The 24,878-nt window shown below is 34.5% G+C and overlaps 2 protein-coding genes across 8 annotated transcripts; both read right to left on the reverse strand.

The window, feature by feature from the left end:
- Positions 1-47: 47 nt before the first annotated feature.
- Positions 48-8,239, reverse strand: LOC115706794 (protein FLX-like 1). 6 transcript variants are annotated; one of them, XM_061114646.1, is made up of 8 exons: positions 8,056-8,216; positions 6,747-7,368; positions 6,487-6,635; positions 5,964-6,043; positions 5,725-5,845; positions 1,483-1,569; positions 471-552; positions 48-380 (listed from the first exon to the last, which is right to left on the reverse strand). In XM_061114646.1, the coding sequence occupies exons 2-5, from the start codon at positions 7,346-7,348 to the stop codon at positions 5,750-5,752; spliced, it is 927 nt and encodes a 308-aa protein (XP_060970629.1). In that variant the 5' UTR covers positions 7,349-7,368; positions 8,056-8,216; the 3' UTR covers positions 48-380; positions 471-552; positions 1,483-1,569; positions 5,725-5,749. The 6 variants fall into 6 exon arrangements, with proteins under 6 accessions (XP_060970629.1, XP_060970632.1, XP_060970622.1 ...); XM_061114649.1 differs by having other exon boundaries at positions 471-555; XM_061114639.1 differs by having other exon boundaries at positions 5,679-5,845.
- A 6,070-nt stretch (positions 8,240-14,309) lies between these two features.
- LOC115706795 (uncharacterized) lies at positions 14,310-19,627 on the reverse strand. Of its 2 annotated transcripts, none has more exons than XM_030634527.2 (14): positions 19,355-19,627; positions 19,166-19,264; positions 18,900-19,081; positions 18,678-18,750; positions 18,285-18,359; positions 18,088-18,198; positions 17,914-17,956; positions 17,445-17,541; positions 16,470-16,572; positions 16,291-16,386; positions 16,108-16,140; positions 15,798-15,897; positions 14,897-14,981; positions 14,310-14,755 (listed from the first exon to the last, which is right to left on the reverse strand). In XM_030634527.2, exons 2-14 carry the CDS (start codon positions 19,253-19,255, stop codon positions 14,641-14,643), a joined length of 1,203 nt encoding a protein of 400 aa, XP_030490387.2. In that variant the 5' UTR covers positions 19,256-19,264; positions 19,355-19,627; the 3' UTR covers positions 14,310-14,640. The 2 variants fall into 2 exon arrangements, with proteins under 2 accessions (XP_030490387.2, XP_030490386.2); XM_030634526.2 differs by having other exon boundaries at positions 16,108-16,143; positions 19,355-19,626.
- Between the last annotated feature and the right edge of the window lie 5,251 nt (positions 19,628-24,878).

Genomic DNA, 24,878 nt, shown 5'->3' on the forward strand with positions numbered 1-24,878 from the left:
AGGAAATCAAAGTTGGATTTTGGGAAGGAAAAAAAATATAGAGAATACCACTAAAATAGAAAAATCATCATGTTCCATATAAAAAAATTTGTTCAATCAATTGTTTTCCCATACAATTCTTTCTATACTAAATATGAAAACTTGATTTTATTTTTTTATTATTTATTATTTTATTTTCTTTTGCAATTATTTTCCTTTCCCTCAACATTTTCCTTTACCTCTTTCTTTCCCACCAAACCAAAATCCAACTTAAATATGACCCCCCAAAAAAAGTAATCCTCACAAATATGACCAAAAAGTTGAAGAAAACCATGGCTGTTCTGCCAGCCACAAGAAGCAGAGGAGGAAGCAAATCTTTCAAGTTGAAATATCACCACGGCCTGAGCAAAAGGATAATTTTATTAAGTTGATTCAACACAAAGATTAAACTGAATTGGAATTCTTTAAACCATGAGAAACCAGAAAGATACCTGTGTCATTTAGCCACCTTAACATCCTTGTGGATCTTCTTTGGTAAATTGTTGCAGAGGGGGGAGACAAGCGGCTAAGGTTCTGCTAAGACAAACCAAACCCAATAATTTGAGATTTAATCCCCAATACCATGCAGCCATAAGTAGAAAATTAGTGCCAATCTACAAAGACTTCAAAAAACAGAGAAATTAAGGACATGAAAAGGGAAGGTATGACATTTCCAGGACAAATAATGGGCTATTAGAATTTAGACTTTATCAAGTAATAGGATAATATTATACTGGCTCTATGGCTCAAAAGCAAGTACCAATCCATCTATATCTGTATGTGTCAGTTTTAGTTCCTTACACCCCGCTTCGAAGCTTTATAGGTATTCTTCATTAGTGATTATATTTCAATATCTCTTCTCCTTTTCTTATTGCTTTTTCATACTAAGATTCCTCAACTCAATGCAACTCCAGTTCATAATGGAATTACTAAAGAAAACATTAACTCACTTCAACTATCTTAGGAGTTAGGATCCTCTCTCCACTTTCAACCTTGCACTGCTTTATATTTTCTATTCCTCACTTGCGCAGCAAAATAGTTTTTTTCCTTTTCTTTTTTCTCAATACCAATCCTCTTGCCAAATCCTTAACCACACTCCTTGAGTCACAAAACTCCAGCATAATGCTCAGTAAATATCAGTATAATATTGAACCCAACCTCAAGGAAGCAAACTATGAACCTCACCACCTTGACTTAACCCTCTCGTGACTACAACATTCCTTATTTTCGATATACTATCAATATCAATGACCCTACCCACTGATAAATCAATGAAAAATCATTTTTAAACTTCATACACTCTTGAACGGGTTGAATTAGTGATTTTAAAATGATACAACCAATACTCGTACAAAACTTATCTCCCACAGTAGATATAAATATATGCAAAAGGAAGTAGCACCAGAGGATACAAATAAACAAACAAAAAACGAAGAAGCAAAATGTATAAAGTATGAAACATACCTCATGAGTCATGATATGAGGTTCAAAGATCACTCTGCTGTTTTCGTCTAGAGGAGAGTTTCTAACACCGACTGCTAAAGATGTAACCTATAAAAGAAAAAAAAAATTGAAAATCAAAAGGCTGTGATTTCTAAAATAGTTGATCGAAAGAAGAAAATAAATGCAAAATGTTGGTCCTTCATAAGAAACCACAAATAGAAGGAACAAAAACTGTATGAATACGATAAAAGTAAGGAAACCAACTCAAGTAGTTAAGCAAAGATAAACTTAAAATGAGAAAGAAAGAAAAAAGAAGAAACAAGAACAAAAACTTGGATGACATTCCGAAAGTTTATAATTCTGGATTCGGACCAGCTATTAGAACTAGTGTGCTCTCGTGTAATGGATTTACGTAAACATGTAGGACAGTTAAAACACCAAATCCCGAGTAAAAAAATCTTAAAAGGACAGCATCATCATTTCAATGGACAACGAATTGATGATGACATCAAAACCAAAAAACATTATGCAATGTCTACTGCTTTCTACATCAGAGAGCCGCATCCACATCAACTATTTTAAAACTGCTGTTTCGAGTATAAAAACAAAAATGATAACAGTCAATTGGCCAAGTTTAGCGTCTCAAACAGCTACTGAACTTAGATTTGAAACTTCCGAATTCTTGATAATTATTTCCATTCTATCTATGTTCTGCAGCATCCAAAGCTCCAATGACCACAAACGTTTGAACTCCAAATTCTTGATAATTATTTCCATTCTATCTATGTTCTGCAGCATCCAAAGCTCCAATGACCACAAACGTTTGAGCTCCGAATTCTTGATCTCATTGCCATTCTATCTATGTTCTGCAGCATCCAAAGCTCCATTAACCACAAACCTTGCAATTCCATATTTTTGATACTTATTGCTCTCACTATAACATTTGATAACCTTAGATGCAGCATTACTTGCTTCTGACAATGGAGGAATTGTGTAGCAGCATAAAGCTAAACAAATTTTACTGCAACAATATAATATGAGGTAGAAACAGAAACTTTTCAAAGCTTGTTTCTCAAAAAAAATTTCATGAAGCTACCCCAAACATGGAACATAATCCTAACTGAAGCCAAAATGAAACCATCAAAATAGCTCAAATAAACTGATTTCTTAATCTCCTGGTCTCACAGAAATCAAAAAGAAATGAAACGATTAAATATCATACTACCTTATAAGTAGAATACTAGGAATTCCCCCTTAATACAATTAAGGAAAGAACAGGCATATTGGCCTAAATTAATCGAAGAAAAGAAAAAGTGTTTTACATTTATATATATATGCCTATATATATATAAATAAACTGATGATGGGCAGATCAAATCCAAAACACATAGCAAAAGGGTTAAAAAGTAAAAACTTACTTGACCAAGAAACTCAAACTTCAGCTCCATTGTTGAACATGTCTTGCTAATAAAGCATAAACATCTATTAGTACAAGCTGTTCTCATCAAGAGTTTCCCTCCAACCAAATCTGGACGAGTACTTTTCTCTTCAACACATCTTACCCAATCCAAACTCGAGAAGAATAGAGAAGGAAGTTTCCTTAAAAGAAATAACAGCCTGTATACCTAAAGAACCCATTTATTTATTTTATTTATTTCTATTCTTCTTTGTCTTAGGTTACTAGGGCTCCTCAGCTCTAATAATTGAAACAGATAGAATGCAGAGAAAATCCCAGTTATAAAGAGCAATAAACTGATGTTCCGAATTGACGAATTATATACTTGAAGTCCACTACGTTCAAATGAAAAATGGAAAAGTGGACTTCACCATACAAATGATAAGCTAAGAAGGGACAAAGAGCAAACATGAAGTACGAGCTTATGAGGTAAAACAGCCAATAATTATTTGTATCAGCCAAGTAAAATTTTGACCTGAAAACTATAACGAAGTATTACTACAGATCTGCAAGCTGCTTAGACAGAATGACTTACTGAACCAACGCTGCAGGATAGACGAGAAAAGGAAAAGAAAATCATAATAGGCTAATACTTCACGATAATCCACCTACCATTTAACCTGAACAAACAATCTTTCTGAAACATCTTTCTACACTTATATAAACCACCTTCAATTTCTTTCAATTATCAGCACCATAACAAAAGATATGGTCCACCATTTTGTTACTGTTCAAGCACAGAGCACACTAACCGGAAGATATTATTAATATTTTAGAAAGAAAAGAAAAATATCTAAGGCATAAATTACTAGATAGACCTTTGAATGACTATATAGAAACACTGGTATATTTCTTAGAAATAACTGAACACTCAGTTTAAATAGAGTAATAGCAATATATTTGAGTAATCTTAGGGCCAAAAGCTAACCAAGAACCTGAAGTTTAGCCAGAACAAGGGTTACCAAACAGAAGATAGCTTCTGAAAACTGAAAAGAAAAAGCTACTTTGAGTTTGCGATCGGAAGAAAAAATAATTAATTTAAACTTACTTTATCCTTAAGGCTAAACAACAGCACTAATCTTAAATCCCTCCATAACAGATAACAGAATGAAATTTGAAAAAATTTTGTAAGTGCTGAGTAGGATTTCTGAAGAAATGGTAATCCCAAGAAATTGAATTTCCCAACATCGAAACTTAACCCTATTGAGAATTAATAGAGCGTACAATTACGAAGAGATGAAATTTCATACAAATCAGAAAAAGAATGATCAATCACCACACACTCTCCCGAAACCTCATCCCGGCTAAAAGCTATCCCCATCCCCTACCTAACAGCCTTTCTTGGCTGACAAACTCTATTTAGCAGATGAACTGAAAAAAAAAAAAACAGCCACTGCATCATCTTCCAGAAACCTCATCCTAAACCCACTAAAACCTTCAGTCTGCCTTGACATGGCAGTGCAAACTCTAAATTCTCACCTTTACAGGAATATAAGAAAATCAAAAAACTTGTGAATGGCAAATTAGTTGTTACTATGCAATTCAAAAAACTAATCATGACAAGTAATAAAAAAACTAATTAAGATGAACATAGATTTAGATGTAAATATATGAATCTAAACTACAAACCAAGTTTACAAAAATTTATCCAGCATGAATTCTTTTTTTTTTTGGTCCCCCAGCTTTGTGCAATTAACAATAAAATATGAACTTTACTGCATCTTTTGGCAGATGATAAAGCATTTGGTTTCCAAAGCCTACTAGGAGCAGACTTTGACTAATAACCTGCTTCATAATGCAGTCTAGACTCTCGATTGACCATATATAGATCGAGCAACATTTGAGAGCCAAACTTCACACAGTAAGCTATGAAAGTTCTAGAGAATATCATTATTTCAGAACTTAAATAATCTCCAAGTGTGTAAGCTAAGAGCGAAGCAGAGTCATAAACTGCTTTTATTATAGTGTATGCAGACACCTAGCTAAATGCTAAGTTTCATAGGAAGAGACGAATAAAAAAATCTCATAGTTTAACACTTTAACTGATACCATATATACTCTGAAATCACTTTCAGAAATAAAGGATACAAATTTGACAAATTCTTTCAAGCACTACACCAGTGAGCTAAACACTGGGCTGACAAAAATTACATTACTACATGGTCATACTCAAGTAAAAAAGATTAATAGCAACACAATATTTCATCTCAAAATTAAAAAATTATTACTAAACCATGATCTACTGTTGACAAAAATGAGAATGATCAGGTGGCATGAAATAGATAGGCAAATGCAAAGGCCAAAATATGACTACGACATTAAATCAAATATAAAAAGGAAAATTCGAAAGCCAGATTAGTATACATAAACAACTAACCAAATCTCATGTTATGTGACTTGAACCATATCTAACTAGAAAGTATACATAAGAAAAAACCAAACATTTTCCCTTGATATTAAAATGCATGAAACTCAGCAGAGGCAATTTTAGTAATGGAACATCTTCCCCACAAAAAAAAAATAATAATTAGAAACAAAAACAGTTTTATTTCATATGACAAAGGTAAACTTCACCAAAACAAGCAAGGAAAACATGTATTAGGAAAGTAGATTAGAAATGGAGAAGTCAGTGCAAATAATTGGAGTGGAAGACACCAAGAGAATATAAATAATGCACCATGTAGCTAATATGATTGAGATATCTTAAAATACAGCTTAATAACTAAACAAAATCATAGGTCACCAATGTCTATAAAACAACCTTCAAACACAAATCGAAATATCTAATATGTGGCAGCCCAAGATACCCGGTGCAGCGCGTAGTGAGGAAAGCTAGTTCATGTGCCCTTGAGCTCGTTGCATATCATATTGACCCCATGAAGCAGGTCCAGCTCCATATGGTGGAAAATTTTCAGCACCATTTTGCCCCTGGAAATTCAAAAAAGAAAAAAATTATATTTAACACGTAAAGTTTTGGCACTAAACATGAACACCTGCACATCCTAATCGACCCAGGGCCATTGAGAATGTGTGAAATAGAACTTACGGGATTCATGCCATAGTTGACGGGATAATGATTTCCCGCATATCCCATTGCTTCAGGATTGCCATAATTTGCAGGATAACCTACAGAATCATCACATATATCGCCAAGTCACTGGTTTGTAAATGAACAATAGATAAGGCTACAATGAACGAGAAAATGCTAATGTCTGTCATCAACATGTGCATAGGGGATTAACACCCAAAAAACAAAACAAGTTCATCAAAGCATTTGTGTAATACGCAAACCACAAATTTTCATTAACGATCAAACCACTCAGCTAGAATAAAAAATTATTAAGAATTCAGCCCCTAATCCTAATGGATATAAACAACTAACATTACGTAGTTAAACAAAAGAACTAAACCAGTCAAACCAACAACTTCTGCTGACTCCTGTCTAACACTTGCACTACAATCTCCATCATCTACATGGCCTTGTAATGAAGATGACATTTATTTACTTCCATTCAAAGCTAAACCATCTGAAAAACATAAAGCATAGACACATATATGAGACTGTATACCTGGATTAACAACAGCAGCACGTGCTCTCTTCTCAGCACTAGCACGAAGTTTCTCCAACTCCCTAGCCATTGAGATCAACTTCTTCTCCATCACCTGACCATGCTCATAATTCTCAGCATATCCTTTCTTCTCATACTCAATGGCAGCTCTACATGCCAAAAGAAAAAAAAAAGCAAGAGATGAGAAAATTAACAAAATAACTGCAACATAAAACTAACAGGTAATTTTCATATAATAGTAAAAACCCTAGAAAGATTACCTAGCACGCTGCAGCTCTTGTTTCATGGCTTCAATTTCTGCCTTCAAAGATGGAGCCTGCTGCAGATCCATAGTCATCCTAGCCAAATCTTGAGTCATTGCTTGTACATTGCCTGTAAGCTCCTGCCTTCCAGCAGTGAAATCCTTAATATCAGAACGAACTTGGTGAAGCTCAGCCTGCATTTCCTTCACTCCACGAAGATCCACTTCCAAACGTAAAGACTTATCAATCATCTCTTGCATTTGGACATCTTTCTCGATTTGCAGTGAATCAGCAATATGACCCATGCGCTGCAGCTCATGTTGGGCAGCTTCTAATTCCTGCTTCAGCGCAACATGAGTTGCCGCTAGCCTCTGATTATCAACTAGAAGTCCTTGAATGTCTTGATGTTGAGCTGCAAGACGTTCCTCAATAATTGCAGGGTGAGGAGGGAGGGGTCTGGGAACCATCCCAAACTGGGATTCTCGCATCTCCTCAAATAAGGCAGGATGGGGCACTGGACCAAGTCCTCTTCCAAAAGCGGGTTCATGAACTGTAGACGGTAATCCAGAATGAGAAACTCCTTTCATTGGAAGAGGTGGTCCACGATTTCTTCCGGACATATTATTATCTTGCTTGAAAACTGTCAATTTAAATAGAGTAAGCAGCTATGCACCAATTGAAAAACCCTCAATTAACATACAATGAAAAACAACATCCACAATCCATTCAAAGAAAGCAAAAGTTTCAATTTTTAGTTTAACAATGAAGCACTAAGACAAGTTAATGATGACACTATTGGCACAATATGTATTCCTTTGGCAAAATAAAAAGTTACAGTGATAATTGCTTTGACTAATTTAGCACATTAGATTATCAGATGCATAGTTAGTCTCACCCAAAATTAACTGCACTGAACACAATAAGACATGTCAAGTCAATTTCGCTAAGTTTTTACTTTAATCGTATGATATAAATGTAGAGAGAGACTAAAATAAATATCCTATCAAGAAAACCAAAAATCGCATTATATGAACAAAAAAGATGGTTCTTCAACCCGTATCTATTGCAATAATATTACCAGAAATAATAAAGTAGTATAATCGTGTAGTGCAAACATAACCCACGAATCAATCTTCAGTTTAGCTACGAAAAAGGAAAAAATAAGGAAATTCAAATTTTGAACGCAAAGCCATTGATGTCAGTCCAGAAAACAAAATTTCCACGATAGTCTTTTCCCTACGTTTCCTCAGTTAATAAGAGAAAAATTGATTTTCAGTCATACAAAAGAAGATAAAAATTTTGATAAGTGGGCATGAACAACAATTACCAAGTTGTTGCAATGGAGTAACCGTACAAGAACCCCAGGGAAATTGAAGTTGTCTGGTCTGGCTATGGAAACCGGCGTTGTGCAGAAGAGAGAGAATATAATTTGAGGAAAGAACCAAATTTAACACTCGTCTTCTATTTTCTTTTCTGATTACGATTACATTGGTGAGTTTTTTTTGCACCCTAAACTAAATTTAAATTAATTTTAAAAAATCAAGTTTAATATTTTTTTTTATAAATTATTTATTATAATTTTTTATAGAAAGGATCACTATTATTGAAATTAGACGTCATCTTTATTTAACTCTAAAATATATTTAGCCTGTTTATGGGCAGCTTGATTAGCATGCCTACGAACTAGGGGTATTCGCGGTGCGGGTGGTGCGGTTTTTAACCATTTTTTCAAACCAACCCGCACATGCGGTTTTTTCAATTTTCCAAACCGCACCCGCACCGCGATACTAAAAAACCGCAAAAACCGCACCGCAAAAAATGATACGGTGCGGTGCGGTTTCTGCGGTTTGAACTATCACAATTTTTTTTTTGAAGTCATCACAAAATAATTAAACTATCATTAATATAATTATTCTAAAACACTTAAGAAAATACAACAAACTTGAGACTAATATAAGTTATAACAACAACAATAAGTTAATAATCTTTTTAAAGTTTCAACAACACACCTAAATCAAAATAATAAACTTGAAACTAATTAAATTCTAACAATAATATAAATGTACAAACACAAACTTCTAACTCCAAATTTCAATACACATGTATGGGCTTGGGTTTGTTGTTAAGAAGAGAGGGTTTGTGAAGAGTTATGGATTTTGTCCTAAGATTTATGGGCTTGGGTTGGACTCATATGTATGGGCTTAATTAAATAAATATAAAAATTAAAATTTTAAAACATGCGGTGCGGTGCGGTTTGAATCGCGGTTTAATAATTCCAAACCGCAAACCGCACCGCACCGCGCGGTTTGGAAAAAATTCAAACCGCAACCGCACCGCGAAGAATTTCAAACCGCATTTGTTTTGCGGTGTGGTGCGGTGCGGGCGGTTTGAGCGGTTTGAACGGTTTGATGTACACCCCTACTACGAACATGAGAAACAATAACTCTAGGGAAGAAAAATAAAAGACATCGAACATCTAAAATTAAATTGAAAAAATTAGATAAATCAACCGATGTCGTTGAAAGTGCCAATGAGACTCTAAGAGCATCAATTTCAATATAACTACAGTAGAACCTCTATCCAAGAATACACTTGGGACCAAGTAAATTATATTCTAATTTGGAGGTTATAACTAAATAGAGTTACACTAGAAAAAAAAAATTAAAAAACCAAAAAATATCAATGTAATAATAATAACAATAAATAATCATTAATACTATATCATAATAGAAATATTTTAGAGTAAATATAATTTCATACATGTATTATAATTTAAAATAAAATTATTAATTTTACATAAATAAATTTACAAAATACATGTATATATTTTATTAAGATGTAATTATTCTTATATATAGGTATACTTTGTTAATACGGGACTTAGAAAATGTATAACTAATTACAATTTAGAGGTTATTCTTATTTATGACTGGCCCAAATCGGGACTTGATTTTTTTATAACAAATTAGAGGTTATTCTTGAATAGAGTATTCTTAAATAGAGGTTCTACTGTAATTGGGAGTTGAAGTTGATGTGCCTAATTGATGTTGTGGAAAAGATCTTTAGCTTCCATCTCATCACTTCTAAAATAACCTTGTATAGGCTTTGAAAAGGCACCTATTACTTGTCCCAAATAATCTCGTACTATTGTCCCAATGCCCAGTATCTTTGTCTCTGAATTAACTGCAGCATGGACATTCATTTTTAAGTCAAGTTGATCAGGTGGCCTCTATGGAACCTGCTGTTTTTCGTTGATATTACCAACAGTGGCAGCTAGTTTAGTTACTGGTGTATGTTGGCAGAAAGTGGAAATACTTGTAGCAGTGGTTTGACGATGTTTGGCTGCTATGTAGGACTCTAAATATATGTTGACGTAAGTAGCAATGGTAGAGCCATCTCGACTCTTATCTCCATGGGAGACTTGATTCCTTTCAGTCCAAATAGCCCACATAATACATATAATTAGCTCAAAATCTTCTTTTAAATGTAAAAAGATGGAAAATGTAATCACCCATGTTCATTTGTTGAGCAAAATGATAGTCAATGGTGAACTTTGTGTTTTTCCACAACTTCTTCGTATTTCGACATGTAAACAAGGCAATGCCCAATTGATTTCCAAGCATGTGCACACAAAAAACAAGTTGTTGAATCTATGATTTTCCTTCTACGAAGAGCGACAACAACTAGAAACGCATCTTGAATGACTCTTTAAGCAAATATTTTAACTTTTGGTGGTAGATGTAATGCCCAGGAAATTTTTCCACCATGTTTAGTGAGTATTTGATGTCGAAGAATTATCTACTTCCGCCAACTTACCAGCTAAATAGAATCTTGATTTGGCCGTATAAATGCCAGTAGTATTATGATGCCAAATTAGTCGATCCCGCGTTTGGAAGATACTCAAGGGGATGGATAAAATCCTGTCAACAACACCAATATTCAGACCCGCTAAAACAAGGTAAGATCCAAAAGGAACTACTGAATAGCTTAATAAAATGGATATGACTGCTGTGGATGGGCCAATACTGAATATTTCCTAGATACACACGTCGTAATTCATTTATTTTATTTCAAAAAGTAAGATTGTAACAGGTTTTTGTCTCATTCTCTAGTCTCCGTAATGAGATTTGCAATTGTTAAAGATGGTGGGCCAGAGTAGGATAGGGGTTGAAAGTTGTGATGTTCAGGTATCCACGGGTTCGAAGCATAATTCATCGTGAAACCATTTCTAACTTTATATCGAAGTCCTTTAATTAACCGCTATCTTCCCTAACGAATACCATGCCATATTAAGGATGGTGAATGCCCCATATTAGCCTCTAAGAAGTTATTATTGGAAAAATATATGTGCTTCAATAATCGGCTAAACAAGGAATTAGGCATGTCAAAGATCCGACAAGCTTGCTTTGCAATAAGTGCTTGATTAAAATGAACAAAGAATCTAAACCCCATACTATCTTGAAATTTAGATTTGCATAGTAGTTTCCAACAATTATGATTCTACAAAAATAATAAATAAAAAATAACCTTTAATAATTTCTTTAAAAAATAATCAAAACAATTTTGTGTTAATTTTAATAATATTTTTTCATAAATATTTGTTTGAATCATGTAGAATTTGTTTACTTTTTTGTTTTAATATTTTTTCATACTATCATGCAGAGATATTGGGGGTTCGATCCTCAGTATTGAAGTGGCGTTCCAATCGGCTTTCATGAGTAAGAAGAAGTGACTGAACAGATTCAATTGATAGATCATCCACAAGGCTCGTGACATGGACGACGACAGGGTCAAACTCAGGTCCCAATCCATTCAAGAGATGCATTATGAGATCAGTTTCCTCCATTGGATGGCCAGCAGTAGCTAAAGAGTCAGCAAGAACTTTAACTTTATCATAGTAATCAGTGATTGAGAGATTACCTTTCCACATGGTGGAGAGTTGTGATTTGATCTGAAGTAGGCGAGCCTTGGATTGACTGGCAAACCGCTGATCGAGAGCTCTCCAGAGGGCATGGGAAGACTTATGCTGGGCTAAAGATCCAAGAATCGTCTCGGACATAGACGATCAGAGCCAGCTAAGGAGAAGTTGGTCTTTCCTTCTCCAAGAATTGAATTCAGGGTTCGGAGCTCCTGAGATTAATCGTTTCGGCGGTGGAATTCCAGTCAAGAGCAGATCATCAAGGTCATGCCCTATCACCGTGGGAAGAACCTGCGACTTCCACGGCAGAAAGTTGGAGCGATCTAATTTGACAGTGAGGGAGGAGTTGAGGGAGCTCTGGAAAGGATTCCATTGTTGTATGACCGGAGGGGTGGTGGGAGCGGGAGCAGTGGGTTGTTGAACAGAGGAGCGTGGTGGATTTTCAGGGCGACTAGGATCCATTTTCGACGTTGTCAACGGCAATCTGATACCATGTATGAGCTCATCTATACAAAGTCCTACCAGTAATCATTCTATGAGAGTGAAAAACAAAGACTTGTAAAAGCTACAGAGTCTTTGGAGGGGGCTTTATTTATAGGGAATAAAACCCACAAACATAGGAGAATACAGTTGGCAAAACAGACTAAGGCATAAACCAGAAACAGTTATTAACAACAGAAAAATGCAGCTAAAACATACAACTAAGTAACAGAATTAGGTACACTATCATATAATATATTTTTAATTTATATGTGTATTTTTTTAGAATAAAAAAAAACTAATATAAATTGAAGATATATATTTTATATAAAATAAAATTTATTAAAATAAAATGTCTTTATGAAATTTTGAGATGCAAATAAAACTCCTCATAACAAATGTGTTTTGCATTTTGTAAAATTTACATAAATATTCTTAAATTTATACAATAGTATAGTTGTGTTGTAATTACGGGTTGAGCTTTCTGACACTGCATGAAACTGGCACGAGTTTATAAGGTACAAGCATGACTCGACATGAAAAAATATGGGCTTAAACACGACACGACACGATATGATACGACAATTTTCACAACACAACACGAAAAAAAATAGATTTAAGCACTACATGTCACGATAAGTCTGAAGGCATAACATGTAAGTATGAATAGAGTAGCCTAAAAACACGACACATTAAAATTCCTATAATTTGATAAGAGAAATTTGGCTTAGCATGCTTAAATATAAAGCATGATCTTTTAATACTACCCAATTAGAAATAGGGTATCTGTACTTTTAATCTATTTTTCTCCCAAAAATACTCTTACATTTCAAAAAGGCCTCTCAATCTAACTTTCTCTCACTCTTTAACTCTCTCACTCTCACTAAGTCTCGTCGTCTCTACCCCGAAACCTTTGAAATCCCCACATATCGCTAGAATTCTCAACCCATTGCTCATTTTTGTATTTTTTTTATGGATTTCACAATGTCGCTAAACATCGTTAAATGTCGCTAACTCAACATCGTTAAACATATCGCTAAATGTCGCTAAATCACTCTCAAGTTTTCACGATGATTAACGATGTGGTTTGTATTTTTTAGTCTCATATCAAAAACATATCGCTAAGAATCATCGCCAAATATCGCTAAACTTCATCCTTAACCTCAAATTCAATCTATCATTACAAATACATCATCAAATATCGCAAAATATTACAAAAAACTAAAAAATCAAAGAAAAATGTAGAAAATGAGCGATGGGTTGAGAACTCCATCGATGGGTGAAGGTTTCAGGGTGGTTGAGCTCGTGGATTTCAGGGCTTTGAGGTGGAGATAACGAGACTTAGAGAGAGAGACCGTGAGAGAAGACGATAGCAGGGGCTTGTGATTGGGGTTATGGGTTAAACGACGAAGGTTATGGGTCGAGGTTTAACGCTGGAGAGAGAGAGAGAGAGAGAGAGAGAGAGAGAGAGAGAGAGAGAGAGAGAGAGAGAGAGAGAGAGAGAGAGAGAGAGAGAGAGAGAGAGAAGCAATTTTTAAATATAAAGATATTTTTTGGAGGAAAAGATTAAAAATATAAATAACTTATTTTTAATTAGGTAAAATATTAAAAGACTATATTTTATTTTAAGCATGCTAAGCTAAATTTCTCTTTGATAATAATAATATTGAATTAATTAATAAATATTTAAATTCTAATCATTCTAATTAATTATATGATGTATAAATTATTGTTGAAAATTATATAAAAACAATTGACACTATAATAAAATAAATATATATATATAATTTAGTGATTAATTATAGTGAAAAAGTAGAGCCGATATCTAAGCCTATAAAAGAAAACAGGCTGACCTATATATAAAAATGGCTAACCTGAGTAAAATGTGAAGTGAAAATATGAGCTTATAAACCATGTCTAGCCTACCCTTTAAAATGTCGACACCAGCCATATTATTACAAGCTTGACAAGTGCGACACTGTGTTGATGATGTAAAGTGTAAACCACATAATACATAATATGATCTTATTTTAGAAAGAAAGAAAAAAATGTTGACACAACCACATATACATCTCAAGATTTTTTTTTCCGGGTGTGCGGTCCATGGTTATGTTTAGGATACACAGTACACTTTTTCAAATGGAAGAAACCTTTCCACTTTTTTACCTTAAAAATGCCATACAAAACAAATTAACATTTTTCTTATACTGCACTAAAAGAAAAGTTGGCTCATTGTATTGAAGCATATATTACATCGAAAATGGACATTCCATATCCCTAAACGACATTTCATATCCCCGCTCTGAAACGCTACCACCATAGCATCACTCTTTAAAGCCAGACCCTTCTCCACGAAATACATTATGGGACAACAAGTCATCAAAATATATATAGTAAAAAAAGAATACCATTAAAATAATTAATTAAAGAACAAGTAAAACTACTACTACTACTACAAAAATTCAGAGCCTGTTTTGATTTCAGGACTCTTAAGGTGGCTAAGCCATCATGGCTTTAATGGCTTTTAGAATTCAAACCAAACAAATCCTTGAACGCTTGCTGAGCATCAGGAGGAATATTCATGGGCAAAGGAGCCATGAAATTCACAAGCTTTTCTTGAACATCATATCTGGCAAAAGAAGTTACAAGTTAGTAAGCAGGTCAATTGTGATAAATTCTTCTATTCTAATTTCCAGTAAATGCACTAAGATTCCTAGCTAATCATATAGCTGCTTCAAAGTGTTGAAACAAACAAAGTATTATTAATTACCTTATCTTGCGTCCCTTTGAAGCACGTCTATCAACAATTTTCCTTTTCTTGGTTTGCAACCTTTTCAGAGCATAAAAGGCCGTCTCTGTGGACAGTTATAATGCGACAAATTTAACCTCATGAAATATTTAGTATCTTAATTCTACACAGTGAAATAATATGGCAATGCTTCCTTCTCAGAGTCAGAGGACCAATTATGAAACAAGAAATGTTTGTTTTAGTGGAAGGATTTTTTTTTTTCAAGAAGCTTAGCCTACCAAACAAGGGAGAAGATTCTGACCCTCTCTCCCACCTCGCTCCCTCGATTAATCATCATTGCACTTATTTAACCCAACAATCATTGGAAAGCAAGGATTCTAGTAAATGATAGGTAGATCTCCATAAAGAGCAAATCTTAAACCTCGGTAAAACATGAGCCTAATCACTGTACCTAACCCCGTGAGTATCTTCTCTACCAATGAAACAGACAAATTAGAATTATGAAAGAAAAAAAATTCATTATGCACTCTATTTACCCTCCCTTTTTTGGTTTTCCCTTCCCCGGGCATATATACGTTTCATTCCTATCTTCTCCCACTCCTACCAAACATATAGCCTAAAAGTCAGCCTCACTTTTAAGAAAAAAAAAGGACTAACTCATTAAATGAAACTATAATCGCTCAATTAATCAAATTCAGCCAAAGAAAAGGCCAAAGGCTCGACAACCAAGCATTTACACCCCTCATATACAAAGCAGGCAGCACATTAACAAGGATCAACAAGCATCACTCATATGTCATGTAAAGACAACAGAATTTGCACAATTTAATAATACCAAACATACTGATATTTAAAAGGTCACAGATCTACGAAAAATAATGATTTAAGCTTATTAAAAGGTACAAGATGCATAAGACTTTACCATTAGATGTTGGGTCAATCGTTTCAAAAAACTCCTTCAGTAAATGCTGGTAAAACTCAGAATCATCTAATAGTTCTGGATCACCGTCAGCCTGTGCTTCCTACCAGAGTACAAGCCATACTTAGTTACAGATCAAAGATATTAATGATATAATTAATTTTGTGGCCATTTAGAAATAGGATATTGAAATACAAGTGTAAATTATACTAATGTTTCTTCAGCCTGTATTCTACATAAAATTTCACTTTCACAAATAACTTTACACTTATTATAGCAAAATGAACTCAGGTATGCACCATAAGAAAGTTACCTCTCCCTTTAGATTAGCTTCCACTCCAGGAACCTGCTGTTCAAATGACATGCACAAGCAAAGCGATAAATTAAGAAAATTATAAATTACAATAGAGTCCAGGACTTAACAGGCATAATTGGCGGAAACTAAATAGCAATCCCCTTATTCTAAATTAAAGTAAAAAAAAGACCTATAACTTACTGTCCCAAATACGGCAACAGTTGCTTTTCTTTGCTGCATCTGCTTGATCATCCTACTTGGATCTCTCATATAAGCAGCAACTTGTTCACTAATATTCTGCAAGTAGGAAATAAAAAAGTGAATCTTGTTGCAACTCTGGCAGGGTAGCCTGACTATAACCAAAATCACACAGCCATTACCTGATTAAATGCTTGTAGTTTGCCTTTAATAGCGGCAGCACCGGTTGTCACTTGAGTCTTCCTTTGCCACTTGTCTACTGACTTGTCTCTAAAAGCAGCTATCCTACAAAGTATGAATATGAAAGTTGTCATGTCAGACTAGGCACGATTTATAATTTTAAAATGCAGCATATATGACTGCTAACACCACCAACGATAAAACATTAAGCAGGTACATCAAAGTGCAAGCATGTGACTGAAGTTGTCCGAGCATTGAACAAAAGAGTTGTAATCATTAAGCATAAATACTATTTCCATTCTGAATCTTCTGCCTTGTGACTTTACAGAATTGCATTTTATTATGTATTCAATATCTTGTATGTGATAATGTGCATGAGTAGGAAGGTTAATGGATTTACTAGATATATTATTTTCATTCTGTTGGCTTCTGCATTTAACATGATTTTACAAAATTTCATTTATGTATCATCTATCCCTTCTAGTGAAAAAAGAAAACAGTGATCAAACCTAAATACCATCACAGTTTTTACGTAAGACTAGGTCATCAATATGAAATTCTGTATAAATCTATTACTAATTACTAATATTAATACCAAAAGAATTAAATTATCAATTAATAAAAGTTTCCAAAGAATAGTTAAGTTAGCTTGACAGGATATTCATGATAAAAATGCTATTATCAGTTATAACAAGGCTTAAATATAATACAAAAATGATGTCATCCACAGAGAACATGGAAAAACCAAAAGACATTATAAACACCTCATAAATGAATAAATTTTAAGTATCAATTACTTTTAACTTTTTTTTATAATTTATGTATTGGCAAAAGAAAAAAAAAAGTGTTGGGGAGGGGGAGAAAGAATAACAAGTATCTGAAAAGCCATATAAAACTGACCATCTTTAAGTCCACATAGCCTGATACTATATATTAGTTGAACATAGCAAAATAATATCCAACATATGATTCAATACCTTGCATGCAATTGAGATAATCGAGCCCAATCTTCATCATCACTCACAGTAGAGCTCTTCAAAGATTGCAAATTCTTAGACACTTGTCCAGGTTTACCTTAAGAAATAGGAAGATATGTAAACATCCACCTCATTTTTGTAGGGAAACTCTGACATGCAGAGTGAAAGTTATATGAGCAGTAACATAATCCATCATAGTGTTGGTAACAGTGAATGTATTAAAGAACAAATAATGACCACAAATATCAAATCATCTGATTTTGTGCACATGTAATTTATTCTTCTGGTCTATAATTGTGTATTTGAAAATTTGTAATTCTCTGACAGTCCAAAACATTACATTCGAATACAGGACATAGAGTAGCAAGTATGATAAGAGTTTTCATATACAAAGCCTATTCTACTAATCTGTGTGATGTTTAATCAGCACAAAAACAACCAAAAAAATCCAAAAGCAGATCATACATACCATCCGTGGCTTGAATAATAGATGGATTTTTTTCAAGTAAAACCTGAAATAACAAAGGAACATGATGTCATTGTCAGCAAACATGTGACAATATTAACAAAACCAAATATGCACATGTCCATTGTTCACATTAATTAAAACATAACAGAAAGGAAACACAAAAGGATTTAGTACCTCCTGTAGTTCCATCATAGAATCCAAAGTTTTCTTTGACGATGTAATTAGGTCAGAATACGCTGCATTGACACTCTCCTCTGAATCACAGAATGAAGACCTAAGTAGATCCTGCAAGTGAAATCACATGACTGACCACCTGAATATGTTTAAGCAATTTGAATCCAAATTAATGAGTTTCAACCATTACAACATACCTGTGGTAATCTATTTGAACTTGTGAATGCTTTCTGAAGCAAAAATCTAAGCTCAAGAGTTTTATCCCAAAGAGCCTTTCAAAAACAAAAAAGAAAAGAAAGAAAAGAGTAATAAGTTTATTAATATGCAAACGAATATAAAAAAATAATTAAACAAAATATTAAACACCCAGTGAGTGTTAAAACCCTGTCAACATTTTCTCTGAACGAAACTTCTGAAAACACTAGCAACAAAAATAATCTGTAAGATTTTACAAACCAGATCCTATATATACAGTATATGTGTGTGTGTAATGAATGGAATGTAATTGTTATTATTATGATAGATAAATAGTATGTCGGATAAAATGAAACTAGGGCATCAGTGTAAATTTGCAGAGTACAAGAACACACCTTTTGATTCTTCACTGCTTGTCCTTTAAGAATATCTTCATCCTTATGACGTTTCAAATTCTGAAAGATATTTCTAATGTGAAAAAGAAAAAAAAAAACAACTGAGTCACCGAGTACAACTGTTTATATGAACAGACAAAAAGAAAGAACAAATGAGTTTATGTTTCTTGCAACTGAGCATGCCATGATTCATGCAAATGGGCATGAAGATATAAGTCTTACTGCTCCTGGTCGCGAAGATTCATATATTCTTTCTCAAGCTCTTCCATCTCAGCATCGGTATTTTGCTTATTACTATTTTGATTTTCTTCTCCCTCTTCCTCTTCGTCCTCTTCATCATCGTCGTCAGCACTGTCATCCTCATCCTCGAATTCATCATCATCTTCTATTTCATTCTCTTCCACCTACAATTATTATTACTTTTATTTTTCTATATACAGATTAAAGAACAGCCAAATAAAAAGTTACAAAGCCAAACTTAGACTTACACTTAGTTCATCACTGTCCATATCAACATCATTATCGAATTCATCATCACTGTCCTGAGACTTTTTTGAACGTTTACAAGGTAACACCATTTTGAACTCCTAGAATTCAATACAACAAAAATCCTTTTAAGACACTATTTAAGCATTTTTATCTTTTGATGCATACATAAAATCCTCTCTGCTCAGTACCTGTCGGAAACGGCCACGGTATTTCTTCGGTGGGCGGGAGAACCGGAAACGGGCGCCAGAGGAAAAGAGCTGCTCTGCTGTCAGTGGCGTCGAAGAGGGAGAGAGCCGAGGGGGTCGGGGCGTGGGATTGAGGACGAGAGAGGTGAGGTCGGGAGGTGGCCGTCACCGTCGGGAAGAAATCTTTGCAGTTGCAGAGGGAGAGACAGTGACGGAGAGGAACGGGACTATAACTACTAGGGTTTTTGTTTTCGGGAGTATATTATTTTCAAATTATAAATGGGAAATTTGATTTTCTATACTTAGAAAATCAAAAAATTTGATTTCTAAACCAATAATTTAAACCCTAAAAAAACTATACTTTTTTTTTCAAAACCCCAAAAATACCCCTAAACTAAAACTATCTCTCTTTCTCTCTCTATCTAGCCGGTCCCAAGAATCCCACACCCCAGGTCCGATGGTCGGACCATGGGGTCCGATGGGGTCCGACCAATCGGACCCATCGGACCCCAGTCCGACCATCGGACCTCTCTTCCCCTCTCTCTCAAATCGCAGGAAAAAAAAAAAAAAATTAAAGCCGGTCGGACCTTCGGTCCGATGGGTCCGACCATCGGACCCATCGGACCCGAAGGTCCGAACCATCAGACCACTTTCTTCCTCTCTCTCCAAAATCGCAAAAAAAAAAAAAAAAAAAAAAAAAAAAAATTCAAAGGTTCGATGGTCGGACCTTGGGGAGTCCGATGGGTCCGACCATCGGACCCCCAAGGTCCGACCATCGGACCTTTGTCTTCTTCCCTCTCTCAAATCGCAGGAAAAAAAAAAAGTTTCAGATAGAGGGAGAGATCGGCGTTGGGGTTGCTCTTTCGGGTTGGGGTTGGGGTCGGAGGGGTTGGGGTCGTGGTCGACGGGGGTGAGGGTGGTGATCGGCGTTGGGGTTGACGTGGGTGGGTGAGGGTGGTTCGGGTGAGGGTGGGCGGTTGGGGTGAGATAGAGGGAGAGAGAGATGATGCAGAGAGAGAGAATATTGTGAGGGGGTATTTTTGGGGTTTTGAAAAAAAAGGAATAGTTTTTTTAGGTTTTAAATTTTTGGTTTAGGGAAAATTTTTTTTGATTTTCTAAGTATAGAAAATCAAATTTCCCTTATAAATTAAGTATATTTTAATTTTTTTTTGAAAGAAAAGTATATTTTAATTAGAAGGGTTAAGTACTACTATAAATATGTGTCATGCCATAAATACGATGAAAGTTCAAGATATATCAAAAGCTACTAAATTACGATTAAATTTTCTATCACAAGTATAAAAAAAATATGTATCATGTCATGTTACACCATAAAAAAAAAATATGGGTTATGTCGTGTTCTATTTAGATTAATGTCGTGCTTTACTCGCATCAACCAATTTTCTTATAGGGGCTAAAATTCGTTTTTTACTTTTCTACATTTTATATTTTACGATGATGAGCTAATTATTATTTTTCGTGTCGTGTCGTGCTCAAACTCATAAATTCGAATTTCACTCAACTAAATGTGTAAATCTAAGTTATAGTGAAAGTCACAAAAGGTTACAAGTGCTTGTTTGGAAGGCTTTACATCTTAAGGAATGTAATTTTTAATGAAGATGAATTCTCATTTAAATCTGTTTTTTTTAAACACAAAACAATCAAAAATACCTGTGTTTGTCTCTTGTCCCTTTCTAGTCTGCATCTTCCACCATTAACACACCAGCTGCCACTCAATTTAAACCTCAAACCATCAGTCAACAAAGTCAGATTGATAGTGTTCATCAAGACTCACCAAACAGAATACCATTCGCTGACTCCCCTTCAAGATCAACTACACGTGAGGTAATTAATACTGATCATATGTCTGCTAATCCTAATGTATCTAATAGTTCACTAGGTGTATTTGTTCAACAAAAATAAGAGCTTTACCATGAGAATGCAACCATGACGAAAACATCAGTTACAAATCATACTCATGACATCACTACTTTACAACCCACACACCCTATGATTATTAGGTCCATGGTGGGAATTTTCAAGCCCAAGACATATTTGAGAAATTCAAAGTGGTCAAATATATGTGAGGAACCTAGTTCTGCAGAAAAGGCATTGTAGCACAAAAGTTAGAGAAATACAATGAATGATGAAAATGTTGCACTAGTCAAAAAAGGCACCTTGACACTAGTTGAGACTCACACTACACCATACTCGTTACACCCAAGAATGATGAAGATGTATCACGATGTTAAAACATTGTACTGTTTCTGGGAATGAAAAGTGATGTGGTCAATTATGTATTGTTGACACAGTTTTTCGTCAACGAATCTAAGAAGATCGTAAACAAGAAAAATGAACACAAGCACTAGTTAATCAAAGTAAATTGGTTTGTGAAAGAAAATTTGACAAAAACATGCAGATTTTATAGTGGTTCACCCCCTTTTGGCGGTAATATGCTAGTTCACTTAGAGTGTTATTGATCTCAATACTTGAGAAGAGTACTCCAAAGTTCAATCCTCAAGTGAGTTTTTAGAAAGAGATAGTGGGAGCTCAAGAGAATGATTTCGTTAGAACCTAAATCAGGGTCCTTTTACACTTCACTCCCCCTTATATAGGTTTTCATCTAGGACACGCTTAAAGTTTAAAATATCTTCACCCCATAAGCACCTTTTTGTAACTATGGTTAGGTTAGGTTTGAAATACAAAATGATAAAAAAAATATCACATTTTAAAATAAATATCTAAAAAAATGATCAAAATTTAATATATCTTCAAGATCATGTTGGTAAGTCATGAGAGGCACATGTTGTTGACGTAATGAAGTTGAGGCCCCATTTGGCCTGAGATGATGTTGAGGTCCCCATCTGGGCTGAGGTGATGGAGGCGTGAGGCCTCTTTGTGAAAACCCCCATTTGGTATGAGATGAAGGACTGAGTTAATGCCGAGATGACATGATGGCGAGGCTCCACTTTTGGTCCAGACGATATGTTAAGGCCTCTTGGGTCGAAATGATGCATGTTGAGGCTCCTTGGGCCAATGTAATGCATATTGAGACTCCCGGGACTGAGGTGATGAATGCTGAGACCCCTATGGTCAAGATGAGGCCTGCTAGGCCTCTAAAGCCAAGGTGATATGTGCTAAGGTCGAGGTAATTTTCATGTTTCGACCTTTCTCAATAAAACATGCATAAAATTCTCATAAAAATTTCAAATGAGCTAATTCAAGATGTGTTTTAGAAGTTGAGAAAAAGATCTAAAACTTTTGTACTTTGACTTTTTCTAAAATTTGAACAGAACATGGAATTATTTAGGTTTGAATTTTGGTTTGAGGTGATGAGGAAGTGTTGTGATGAGATGCCTCTTTTTTGGTTCTAGGTGAGGAGATGTCACTTTTGTTGTCCTAGGTGAAGAGATGCCTCCTTTTTGGTCCTAGGTGAGGAGATGTCTCCTTTTTGGTCCTAGGTGAGGATATGCTTTCTTTTTTGGTCTTAGGTGAGGAGATACCTCATTTTTGGTCCTAGGTGGGGGGATGAGACATGAAGTCACCCTTAGAGATAATATCATCACCTAGGTGATTTTTTTTATCATTGTCTTTACTATTTTTTGCAAAATCATGGTATAACATGTATCAAAATATTTAACTTGTCAATAAGTTAAGGCAAACATCAGAGGCCAGCGGAATTACTTCAGTCTTTGAAGATTCTTAAGTAGAAATGGGAAGGTATAACCATAGATTTTATGGTTGGGTTACTGAAGAGTCAAGACCACAGAGCTGATAGATACACCAAATCAGTGCACTTTCTGCCATCTAGTGGATCAGTATGCAGATTTGTGCGTCAAGGAGATAGTTCGACGTCATGGTGCTCCAAAGTCGATTGTTTCAATCATGATCTAAAGTTTACATCCAAGTTTTGGGAAAGTTTACAAAGGGTCATGGGTACTAAGTTAAAATTTAGCATTGTTTTTCATCCTCTGATTGATGGACAGTCTGAGAGAACTATTCATATATTGAAGGACATGCTACAAGCATACGTGTTAGACTTTGAAGGGTCTTGGAATAAGTATCTCTTTTTGATTGAGTTTTCATACAACAATAATTATTAAAGTACATTTAGTGTAACACCATATTAAATATTGTACAAGAGAAAGTTTCGATCACCTATCCACTGGGATGACACGAGTGAAAGAAGGTATCTTAGACCCGAAAGTAGTCTAGAAAGCTAGTGAAGCTATAGAAAAGATCAGAGCTCGTATGCTTGCCTCATAAAGTAGACAAAAAAACTACGTTAATCCAAAGCGTAGGGAGGCTGAGTTCCAAGTTAGGGATTTTGTATTCTTCCGAGTTTAACCTTTAAAGGGGATTCATAGATTTGGGAAGAAAGGAAAGTTAAGCCCTAGATTTATTAGTCCCTTCGAGAACTTGAAGAAGGTAAGTCAGGTAGCCTATCAGTTAGCATTACCTCATGCCTTGTATGAAGTTTACAACATGTTTCATATATATCTCCATGCTCCAAAAGTACGTGTCTAATTCGATACATGTTCTTAGTTATGATGATATTGAGCTTCAGACGGTTTTTCATATGAAGAACATCTGTCCAAATCTTGGATAGAAAAGAGAAAGTGTTGCAGAATAAGACGATTCTGTTAGTTAAAGTGCTACGAAGAAACAACAAAGTTGAGGAAGCGATTTGGAAGTTAGAGTCGCAGATGCAGGAACAACATTCCGAGTTATTCAGGTAGATTTTAATGACAAAATTTTCATAAGAAGAGAATAGTTGTAAGATCCCATAAACTTAATTGTAATTATTTAAAGAATATTTTATGAAATATAGAGTAATATGTCTATTAAGAGAATAAATGAGTAAGGTTATAATCTTACTAAGTTAATATTGTGAAAGTAGGGTTATTATTAGAAATGAGAAAAATAAGCGTAATATATTAATTACATAGATTTTATTAGAATATATGAGTTATATGAATCCTATTTTAAAAATAAAATAACTGTGAAAATTCGATTGGTTCACTAAAAATATCACAGCGGTATTAGTTTCAAATAAAATCCAACAACTCCTAGTTACCATGAATAAGATTTTCTGTTAAAACGTGATGTCTTATTCTGTGTTAAATTATAAGTTTAGCATGTTAATTAATTTTTTATTTATTAAAAAATTAAAACATTAACGAGTCAACAAAATTAGTTAACATATTTAATATAGTTTAAATTGGTTATCAAAATTTTAAGTGACACCACTTTTTAACATAGAATCTTAATTCTAATTACCATTTGGCATAAAACGATTGATGTTGGTCTAGCTCCAAATTATTATTATTATTATTATTATTATTATTATTATTATTATTATTATTGAAAGAACTTTGGGGACTATATATGCATGGTTAAGACTTCCTATAGGCCAAGGACATTATGAGGTAGAGGTAGCATTTGTGCCCATTGTATCATTACTCATGTTTTAAATAATAGTTTATATATTTTAGCAAAAGACAATAATATAGGTCCCCAAAGAGTA

The sequence above is a fragment of the Cannabis sativa genome, chromosome 1 (assembly GCF_029168945.1).
Source record: "Cannabis sativa cultivar Pink pepper isolate KNU-18-1 chromosome 1, ASM2916894v1, whole genome shotgun sequence".
NCBI classification, from domain to species: domain Eukaryota; kingdom Viridiplantae; phylum Streptophyta; class Magnoliopsida; order Rosales; family Cannabaceae; genus Cannabis; species Cannabis sativa.

Coding starts and splice junctions, on each gene's coding strand:
- LOC115706795 (XM_030634526.2), bottom strand. CDS start 19,255: ATGGTGTTACCTTGTAAACGTTCAAAAAAGTCTCAGGACAGTGATGAT. Junction 18,751..18,899: donor AATCTTCGCGACCAGGAGCA/GTAAGACTTATA, acceptor TTTTCACATTAG/AAATATCTTTCAGAATTTGA. Junction 16,387..16,469: donor AACTACAAGCATTTAATCAG/GTAATGGCTGTG, acceptor TCCTACTTGCAG/AATATTAGTGAACAAGTTGC.
- LOC115706794 (XM_061114646.1), bottom strand. CDS start 7,348: ATGTCCGGAAGAAATCGTGGACCACCTCTTCCAATGAAAGGAGTTTCT. Junction 6,044..6,486: donor TGCTGCTGTTGTTAATCCAG/GTATACAGTCTC, acceptor ATGATTCTGTAG/GTTATCCTGCAAATTATGGC. Junction 5,846..5,963: donor TCAACTATGGCATGAATCCC/GTAAGTTCTATT, acceptor TTGAATTTCCAG/GGGCAAAATGGTGCTGAAAA.